An 11,195-nucleotide genomic window follows, 5' to 3' on the forward strand; every position below is an offset into this window, starting at 1 on the left:
TAGACCCAGCTACTCAGGAGGCTGAGGCAAGAGGATCATGTGAGCCCAAGAATTTGAGATTGGTGTGAGCTATGACACCACAGCACTGTACCGACGGGGAGTGAGTGAGACTGTGTCTCTAAATAAATAAATAAATAAATAAATAAAATAGCAACATTTGCAGGGAAACAGCTAAGTCCAACCTCTGAGGAATGTAAATTTGAATTCATTTTATTTACTTAAATTAGAATCCTTATGACTAACAAACAGAAACTAGGTTGTCACACAATTTAAGTACATTATTCATGAGTTAATGAGAACATACCAGAGTCACAATGACATCTGGTGTGAGAGGAGGGAGGGAAGATTACCTACCCAATCTAACTTCAACCAATAAATGTCAACTTCTCTTTCCTGCTGCTCAAAAGGGAGACCCTGTTCTCCAAATGAATAATTTATTCTTTTCTGGATGTAATGCAGAAGCAAAGGGTAGTTAAGAAGCCCCGGTGTCTGATGTCACACAACTTCTCTGAAGTAGCACCAAAACCCAAGAGTGTAGTCAGTTCGGGCTGATCGTTTGAAGCCTCCTCAGCACTTCGCACAGGGAGTTTTCTGTGTGTGGTGGGCTACAGCAGAGCTGTGTTTAACTAACAGGGTCCCACTGGTTGTCGAAGCAGAGAATTCACTTCTCTTCTCTTTTCCCTGCCTCCTCGGGTCTCTGCAGCCTGAAAACCTGCTCATCGACCTGCGGATTCCAGTGCCTCGAGTGAAGCTCATTGACTTGGAGGATGCTGTGCAAATCTCGGGTCACTTCCACATCCACCACCTCCTGGGGAACCCCGAGTTTGCTGCCCCAGAAGTGATCCAAGGCATCCCCGTCTCCCTGGGCACAGACATCTGGAGCATCGGGGTCCTGACGTATGTCATGCTGAGCGGGGTCTCCCCCTTCCTGGATGAGAGCAAGGAGGAGACCTGCATCAACGTCTGCAGGGTGGACTTCAGCTTTCCCCATGAATACTTCTGCGGCGTGAGCAATGCTGCCAGGGATTTCATCAACGTCATCTTACAGGAGGACTTTCGGAGGCGCCCCACAGCGGCCACTTGCCTACAGCATCCATGGCTGCAGCCCCACAATGGCAGCTACTCCAAGATCCCCCTGGACACCTCCCGCCTGGCGTGCTTCATAGAACGCCGCAAGCACCAGAATGACGTGCGGCCTGTTCCCAACGTCAAGAGCTACATTGTCAACCGCGCGAACCAGGGGACGTAGCCATCCCCCGGCCCCCGAGGTTTCACATAGAAGGGCAGTGTGAACCAAAGCGAGACTGAATGTGTCTGTAAATACTTTCGTTCATTATTTCACTCCACGTGGGTCTCTGGGTTGAGAAAATATAAAGATGTACCTCTTAAACCTCTTCCGTGGTTATTCAGGGTCTGAGCAGCAGTAAAACGTCACCCTAGTCCAGGGGCTTTCCAGGAGGTCATTCTGAAGAAGTAAAGACGCAAAGAGCCGCAGAAAGTATTGAAAAGAAGGGCAAGGATCACAAGAATATTAGCTGTTGTAAAATGTTAATTGTATGTTCCAAAATCAGTGGTTAACTGGGAAAACCTTCAGCTGTCTGTAGTGAGTACAAAAGGTTTCCGCCTTAGCTGGAATTTTAAGCAAAAAGTTCTATTTAACAGAGATGTCTCGTGTGTCCACCATTCCAGTTTAGATACTTATAGTTTCTTAACAGGATACGTATACGCATACAGTTTAATATATCCCATGCAGGTTTCAGAGTTTTATAATACAGAGCTATATATTAAATCAATCATAAGTAACTTTGAGTGCTCCAGTTAAGACAGTAATTTATTTATCGAAACATTATATTGTTTTGACTAAGCACAATTAGATGACAAATTTTTTAGAGCATTTTATAAATCTTGTATAGAATCTTTTACCAGAACCTGTGCTTTAAGAGACAGCATTGTTACCTTTGGCAATCTGAATGAGAAGATTTTATTCTGTCCGTCACAGGTTATTTGGTTACGATAGGTTCTGTCTAGGAAACGCTACTCCTAAACGCAGTTCAGAGTTCACCTGGCAAGAAATCCTGCCAGGAAATAAGTTCAACTACCGTAGGAGTTGTGGGGCTATTTTTGTGTCTACACCTGGTTAGAAATAGGTAAATGAATACAACATTTACCTTTATACAAAAGGGCAAATAAAAAACTACAGTTGCTACGAACAAGGTACCATGACTTTCTGATTTCTTCTACACCTGTAGAATACAGTCAGAAAGTTGGCCTGCTTTATTTCTAACTCCTTATTGAAGCTAAGGGGTGCTTACCAAAAGGAGGCAGCCATTTAGGCCTTTTAAAGGCCTGGTCCTAAGTCCTTTTTAAAGCCATGGAGCAAAACCTGATACATGACTCTAACAGAGCATTGAGTTTTAACTGAGCTTGCAATACCTATCACCACTCAGCTGCCGATATTTCTCTGGACTAAAAGGACTTTACTGTACTTTGAGGCCGATGCTGCTTTCTGGTGTATATTCTTCACACAAGATTATTATTAATTGCCATTTTTCCCTCTGATGGAAAAGAAATTAAACCTGGGCATTTCATGGTTTTTCTTTTTGTTTGTTTTGGGAGAGAGTTTTTATTTTGTGTGTTTGTACATGATCCATCCTTTGTTTTTCAGAATGTGTTTTGAAGATTGCTATTATGCAAATAATACTTTAAAAAATGTAACTCAAGTGTTTGTTGAAATCAGGTTTAATGGCATTGCTTCTCTCCTACCATGGGAATGAGAAAATAAAATTGCGCCACACAGAAGTGCAAGCAGAGAATTTATGAAGGCTAACTAGAACCGCAAACCTATTTCAATGAAAAAGCTATGGTGGAAACTAAGCCTGAACTTTTATACATAAAAAACATTTATTCTCCCAGTGGAAATGTAAAGTGAAAAATACTTATCGTTCTTTTCCATTGGTTTTGAAGTCAGCTTCCTCATCCACCCTCCGCCTCATCCCGTCCAAGATTCTAGATTAATAAATGAATAGGAAGTATAAGCAATAAGACTAAATAGCACTTAGTATTTTCGGAATTAACCAAATATGTGGAAACTGACTCGGACTGCATTTGTTTCCTAGTTTCTAAGTGGCCCTGGGTCATCAAGCCTCACTCTCTTAGATCTCTCTCTGGACTCATCTGCCATAATCGTCATTTGATCCTTTATGTATGTACAAATACTATGTGATACAATATTTAAAATTTTTAACATATTTACTAAAAACTCTTTTAGTAAACATGTCCTCACTATGGTATACAGCAGGAAGAGGACAGCCTGGTCCATACGGTTGGTCATGGGATAGGCTGCGGGCTCTGGGGATCCCAGTGACCACAGATACGGCAAGTGCTGTTCCATCCACTACTCATGACTTGAATCGCGAGCTCTCTGCAGAGTCATTTTGCATTTTTATGAGTTGAGTTTCTGCTCTAGAGGGATAAGAGAACAGACTGTGGCAGGAGGGCATGATTGAAATTGTGCTGTGGGGAAGGCACGGCCTGACTGGGACAGAATGTTGGAACTCAAGCCTTTGTGTCCGCTTTTACGTCACAGCTGGAATGATCCAGATGTGGGGCTGCAGGGAATCCCCGTAAGTACACATGTTGAGGAATTGAAAGGACAGGAGAGGAGGGACGTAGAAGAGAAGGATAATTTTGTTAACTGGAGCCAAAGTGGGATCATTAGAATAGAAGGAACTTAATAGAGGCCCTAAGAGAAAGTGAGTGTATTTTATATAGTTTGATAACTGAAGAAAACTAATAGGGAGGCTCCCTGTCTGCAAAGCTCCTGGTCCTTTCCAACAGGGATAAGATACTGTTCTTGGTCCAAGAATTCCCCATGGCAAGTTGGAAATAACAAGGAATCCCAGAAGATGGGGCTGGGAAACATACTTTAGGTTTCTCTATGGGCAACGTGTGTGAGGAAAGAGAAGCATCAGAAACCCTTTGTCCCTGTTTTGGCAGAGAGTACTTGGTAATAGAGAAGAGGGGAAAAAAGAGAAAATCGTCGACTTCCACTGTAATATGCTAGTTCTTAGTGGAAGTGAACTTCCAGTTAAATGAAAAAAAAAAAACCAAAACAAATAATCGTCAAAGTCACAGGTCTCTTGCTTGGCTTATATTCATTGCATAGGGTTTGGGTTTGTTTTGCTTTGCTTTGCAAGGGTGGATGCAGAAAGAAAGAAAAGATCAGGGACAACCCATGGTGACTTTTCAGAAGTATAATGATTTCCTGTATCTCTTACATTGTTTCAAATTAAATAGATTTACATAGAGCTAAATGTGGTAAAAAATTTTTAGGATAAAAAATTGTTGAAGGTGTCCTTCAGGTCTATCTCAGCCATGAACGATTTTAGAGGAAATAAAGGAAGCAGAGGAGAGAGTTGGCTTCACAGAGCCTTTATAAACAGTAGTGCCTTTCAGAAGGGTGGGAGATGACGAAGCCCACTGCATTTAGGTTCACTGATCCTGCAGCATTTTACTTCATTCCAAAACATCTTTTAATGAAAACATCTGAAGGTAGGGTGGGACCAGGAGTTCTTGAGTTTCAACCTCAGCTGCTCCTGATTCATCTTTTCGTACAGAAAGTCTTTGTGCTTTCCTGCCCCAAACGTCCCATTGGTAAAAAGGGAGTTGTGGGGAGGAGATAAGGGGAGGACATTAATCTCACAGGAATGCTGAGAAATGACCTTGGTTGAGACATTGATAAAAGACTTTGATTTTTTAAAGTGCTACACACTGCCAGTGCTAAGAATTTTATTGATAGTAACTTTGAACATTCCAGATTTTCAATATTTGTATCTTTCAGATACCGGTTACAAACTCGTAAGATTAAATCCTGTAAATTGCTTTCAATTGGAAGTACTAGGTGCTCTTTGTCTAAATGTTATTTAGTCTTAGCCTATCATTTTGATCATTCAAGAGCTTGTCTACAGAAAAGGGTTAGGAAAGCTGATGTAGTCTGACATTCAAACTGTTTTCTCCAGTGTTTCTTACGGCAGATGCAAAGAGCAAGATGCCCTCCAGTGTGACCGCTACCTTCCCTTCTCAAGCTTTGTGCTCTGGAAAAACGGACAGAACCACTTTCCTCACTGGGAGGGCAGAAGTGAGAACAAAACACCTCCCCGCGATGACAATTCGCTTTTCACAGTCTCATCTGAATCTATCATAAGAGGCAAATTAAATGCACAGAAACGAATTGGACTGTTAGTTTTTGGAGGGAAAACCTTGAATTTTTTTTTAAGATAGTAAAGTCTTTTGAGAGTAGCATATTTGCTGTTCCATAACCTCCATGATTTAGTACCTATGAGTTACTCATTACTGTTTTTTTTTTTTTTTACCTTTATGGAAGAGCATGGGAATTTAGATTTGTGAGAATATGAGGGAGCAAATATAATATAAACTAAATGGTGGTTATTTCTGTGCATTAACTAGAACTTTGTCCCATGCATTTGATAGAGGAGGAAGCATTTTGAATATAAGGGGTTTCTGTAATAGAGGGAAAGTGCAAACTCACCATTTCCTTATTCTGGGTGGCTGGTGAATTGTACTGAATGCGTTTTAAGGAATGTAGACCTTATTTCCTTCTCTCCAGGGTACCATGTCTGTTGAGTCTGGGTTAGGCAAACACAGTCTATGAGCGTTCAGTGGATTTATTTGTAAAACTGCATCAGGATTTTTCTTCGCTGCTTAAAGTCCAGGGATCATTTGGGCATGAATGATTAAACCCACGGTGGGCTTAGGGAAGTCAGTGCTCACACATGCTCCATCAAGATAAGGAAGCTACTATATTCATATTTATTTTCTAAAACAGATAAGGCTCTCAGTTGTTTCATTAATTCCAGAGGGTTAAAAAGGGATGAAATTTGTTCATAGCACTAATTATTTTTAATAGGAAATATCATTCATGTGAAGTTTTTTGTTTTGGGGACAGACTCTCTGTTGCCTAGCTGGAGTGCTATGGCCTCAGCCTAGCTCACAGCAACCTTAAACTCCCGGGTTCAAGAAATCCTCCTGCCTCAGCCTCCCAAGTAGCTGGGACTACAGGAAACTGCCACAATAGCCAGTTAATTTTCTATTTTCAGTAGTGATAGGGTCTCACTCTTGCTCAGGTGGGTCTTGAACTCCTGAGCTCAAGCGATCCTCCCACCTCAACCTCAGAGAGTGCTAGGATTACTGGTGTGAGCCACCATGCCCGGCCTCCACATGAGAAATTCATACAACAATTATAGAACTCAGAAACATCATGGGGCCATATTTTCTATGAAAGGCATTTCTTCCTCATTTTTAGTACGTAGACAGGAGAGGGGGGAAAAAGCAATCACTCTGAAACAATGTTTCATTTTTAAGGGACACTACAGAAAGCCTGAAATACTCATAGGCTATTGTGTTTTCCCGTCTGCCTACTTGCTGGGAGACTCTAAAATGTGGTCAGATTTAGTTTTTATTCAAACGATCGAGATAATGATCTAGTTAGATAACTTGTTTGAGATAGTGAGGTAAGCTGAGAAAGGGGGGAGTGGAGGGAAAAGTACAAATCACAACTCTTGGAATGCCAGTTCCTGAGTTTTATTTTAACCAAGCTAATTTGCTAGCCCAGGCATAGCCAGCGTAGGAGCTCCATCAACACGTGGCTTCCATCAAGAACTGAATTCATGTTAGAGTATCATGGAGACTGGTACCGTGACCTCAAAGAGTGTGGCTATGAATTTGAAGTTAACATACATCTTCTCTTACTAACTTAAGCCATAGTTGTCATCTCTCTGTTTGATTTTTTTGACCCTGGTGCTTTTACCTCTGTTTCTGCCAAACTCCAGCCTCCTCTATGGGGAAAGTGAGTAAAACTAGTAGGACAAATATGAAGACTGAAAAAACTAAACATACTCTTCAGAATGCGATCATATTCAGAGAACAGTAGTGATCAAAGTGCAAACTGTTGGAAAATACAGATATATGTACTTCCGTACATGTATATAGTGTATAATATGTATGTATATGTTACTGCTCATATGCAGAAATCTATCCATTTGCAGACAGCCCAGGTGGGTCAATTTTTCTATTGGAAAACCATTTAAGGCCATTCAAAACTATTAGGGCTAATTTGTGGAGAACAATCTACTCATTTGGGAACTCATTTACCATCTTTTGAAGTTGACAGAGCAAGTGTGAAACCTAATAGGGCCATCATTTAGGTTGTTCTGTTTACCCAGACTTAGAACTATCTTTATATTTGAATTATTAATAGTTGGTTTGCCAACTATATTGGCATCTCTTGGTTTTGAGTGACCCCTGCCCCCTTCAAGTCTTTTGAGAAGTTGGGGTGGGCTTCTCTGGCCATGCAGATAAAGGGCCTTATCCATAAGTGGACAGGTTTCCCCATAGGGACCATGACACATATACATATAAATACATACTTCCATCAGGCTTGTAACAGTTGATTTAAAATCACTCCACAGTATTGATAAATAGCTCTATATTTTCAAGGTGCAGAAGAATTCCACAGCCTTAATTATTTCAGTGTCTTGCTGGTCTGCCTTAAGTGTATCTTCTGGGTTTTTGGTTGTTGTATTATTTTTAAATTTTTCTGCAGTTGTTCATTTTGTATGCACACAATGTCGTTTTGTAAAGGTAGGTTGTAAATATTTTATTTGTAAGTCAAAATCACTCACATGTAATGTTGTAAAGTGATGACCTGCTGTCTTGTTATTACTTCAGTAAATGTTATAAGTTATGGATGAAACTTCAAAATGTACATCTCACATGTTATGCATTCCTATAAATATACTATATTAAAGATACTATATCTGGTTGTCCTTCTTTTTCCTAATTAAGACCTTTGTTCAAAGAAAAGAATAATTTTTTCCTCTCTTCCCCCAAATCTGTGACAGCCTTTGACAAAGCAAAGGCTTTTATCACTTGCATTTTAGAAAGCAACAATGTTCTAAGCCATGTCTCTATCCAAAAACACCAAGGAAGTCTCAGGTTATTAATTTCATTTGGGTGTTTTCCATGGCAACATTGTTAGGATGATGGCACTTGGCTGGCTCTAACATAGGTACCCATTCTGGTGTGGACTCTAGGAATCTGGGTTAGCCTATGCAGTTATGATCAGGCTTCCAAAGTCTGCATGAGCCATCCAAATGCCAACGAGGCTGACTCACAGTACACTATCAATTAGCCAGAGTATTACAGATCTAAGTGTTTTGATTAGCCTACTTTGCCAATGAGGACCAAAATGTTTTAACGTTTGGTTTCCATTTTATCAAGATTTTATTGCATTCATTTATAATGAGAAACACTTGAAAAAAGCCTGCACTCTTCACATTGGTCATTCAGCATAATCTCTTCAGAGGAAAAACAGACAATAAAGAAATACAGAAATGAAATCAGAATCAGTTTGATGAATTAGTCATCATGAGTCCTATGATTTTGTTGTTGTTCATTTGTTTTTAAAACACAGTCTTAACGGGCGGCGCCTGTGGCTCAGTCGGTAAGGCACCGGCCCCCTATACCGAGGGTGGCGGGTTCAAACCCGACCCTGGCTGAACTGCAACCAAAAAATAGCTGGGCGTTGTGGCGGGCGCCTGTAGTCCCAGCTACTCAGGAGGCTGAGGCAAGAGAATCGCTGAAGCCCAGGAGTTGGAGGTTGCTGTGAGCTGTGTGATGCCACGGCACTCTACAGAGGGCCATAAAGTGAGACTCTGTCTCTATAAAAAAAAACAAAAAACAAAAAAACAGAGTCTTACTCTGTTGCCCAGTCTAGAGTTCAGTGGCCTCAGCCTAGCTTATAGCAACCTCAGACATATGGGTGCATGAGATCCTCCTACTTCAGCCTCCCACATAGCTGGAACTAAGGACACCTGACACAACAGCTGGAATTAGCACCCGCCACAACAGCCAGCTAATTTTTTTTTTTCTATTTTTAGTAGAGCCAGGTTCTTGTTCTTTCTCAGACAAGTCTTGAAGTCCTGAGTTTAAGGGATCCTTCTGCCTCTGCCTCCCAGAATGCTAGGATTATAGGTGTGCGACACTGCACCCAGCCCCTGTGGGTTTTTGTTTTGTTTTGTTTGAGATCCAGAATTTGTATGTGTTAATATTTTACTATCTATGTAGCTTATGATGCACATTTATAATTAACATATCATTTAATCCCAACAAATTCTTATAAAGTAACTTATGTTATTTGAAGTAAATACAGATGAGGGAGAACTTAAATATCTGTGTTTGTTCCAGAGTGTCTGTGTCTCTATAATATACATCAAACAATAATATAATAATTTAAAAACCGTACCCTAGCTTGTATTTTTTTTTGAGTAGTTTAAAAGATTGGCCAATAAATTTACAGGAAATTAATAAAAGCTCTAATAAAAATGATAATCAGAGCCCCAAATTCAGTGTCAAATAAATGTCCGAGTGGAACATGGAAAGGGTTCAGGGAACAGAGCAAGGTCTATGGAAGCGATGCAGACTGAACTATTCCATGAAGTTTTACATTAACAGACACTCTTCAGGATAAAGATAAACACCTGAACAAGTAAGACAGAACATTGGATACAGTCAAGATCCTTCACCCAGCCTAGGTAAGTGAAATGGAGAACACAAAATCAATTGGTACAATCCATGTTACACTAGCTTTTTATAAAGTGTTTTTGAGTGAATTATTTCACTGAATCTTCATAGTGATCTTTGAAGGAAGTTAATACTACCTTCATTCTATTTTAGAGAAAAATGAGGATAATATAACTTGAAATGTATTGTCAAAGATCACTCAGCCAGTAAATAGAGCTGAGACTCTGTAAGTTTCAGACTCAAATGTTCTGAGACTCCATGTGTTTTGTAGTGCACTATACTCTATGTATTTTCTGTTATTTCTCAAAAAGTATTTTTATTAATATATTTTAGTTGGCACATGGTAAGTTTATTTATGGGACACATAGTAATATTTCAATACATACAATGTGTAGAGATCAAATCAGGGTAGTTAGAATACCCATCACCTCAAACATCTATCTTTGTGTTGGGAATAAGAGTGCCTAGAGTTCTAGCTACTTGGAAGGGTGAGGCAAGGGGATTGCTTGAGCTCAAGATTTTGAAGTTGCTGGGGGCTATGATGCCACCACACTCCATTCAGGGCAACAGAAAGAAACTCTTGCCTCAAAACAAAAGTCTTCTGACCAGATGTGGTAAACTCACAATGCCTGTAATCCTAGCACCTTGCAAGGTCATGTAGGAGGATGAGCAGCCTGAGCAATGTAGCAAGACCCCATCTCTACAAAAATTTTTAAAAATTAGGTGGCGTTGCACACCTGTATGCTAGCTACTCAGGAGGCTGGGGCAGAAGGATCACTTGAGCCCACAAGTTTGAGGCCTTCAGTGAGCAGTGAGCTATGATGATGCCAGTGCACTCCCACCAGGGTGACAGCAAGACCCTGTCTTAAAAGCAAAGTAATTTAAAATAATCAAAACGGCGGTGGTGCCTATGGCTCAGTGAGTAGGGCACCGGCCCCATTCACCAAGGATGGCGGGTTCAAACCCGGCCCCGGCCAAACTGCAACAAAAAATAGCTGAGCATTGTGGCGGGCGCCTGTAGTCCCAGCTATTCAGGAGGCTAAGGCAAGAGACTTGCCTAAGCCCAAGAGATGGAGGTTGCTGTGAGCTGTGACGCCACAGCACTCCACCGAGGACAACAGAGTGAGACTCTGTCTCTAAAAAGAAAAAAAAATTGAAACTAAAAATCTTCTAGCTATTTGAAAATATAAAATAAATGACTGTAATCTATAGTCATACTACAGTGCTATAGAATGCTGGAACTTGTTCCTGCTGTCATTTTGTATCCTTTAACAAACCTCTCCTAATCCCTCTTCCCCTTCCAGCCTCTAGTTAAGTACTAGTGTTCTCTCAGTTCCACCAGATCCGTTTTTTTAGAATCCACATATGAGAACATGCAATATTCATCTTTCTATTCCTGCTTATTTCACTTAACATAATGTCCTCCAGACTCATCCATGTTGCCCCAGAGACAGAATTTCATTCTTGTTAACATAAGCCCTATGGTGCCAAGGGTTGTTTCCTTAAAGTAGACAGACTAAAGTATTGCCTTCTATACCTAATAGAGAACTTCTCTACTTTAAGGGATTTATTTTGTAAAGATAAAATATGTTCAC

General features: G+C 40.5%; 1 protein-coding gene across 15 annotated transcripts in view; it reads left to right on the plus strand.

Moving 5' to 3' along the window:
* Window positions 1–7,832, plus strand: part of KALRN (kalirin RhoGEF kinase) — a 744,321-nt gene extending 736,489 nt beyond the window's left edge. For 14 of the 15 annotated variants that reach the window (XM_053564434.1, XM_053564435.1, XM_053564444.1 and 11 more), the window contains one exon: window positions 704–7,832. In XM_053564434.1, coding sequence (XP_053420409.1) covers window positions 704–1,249 — 546 coding nt within the window. In that variant the 3' untranslated portion in view covers window positions 1,250–7,832. The remainder of the gene's footprint in view (window positions 1–703) is intronic. The other variant, XR_008374862.1, reaches the window with a different exon arrangement.
* The last annotated feature ends 3,363 nt before the right edge of the window (window positions 7,833–11,195 follow it).

The sequence above is a fragment of the Nycticebus coucang genome, chromosome 16, assembly GCF_027406575.1.
Source record: "Nycticebus coucang isolate mNycCou1 chromosome 16, mNycCou1.pri, whole genome shotgun sequence".
NCBI classification, from domain to species: Eukaryota; Metazoa; Chordata; class Mammalia; order Primates; family Lorisidae; genus Nycticebus; species Nycticebus coucang.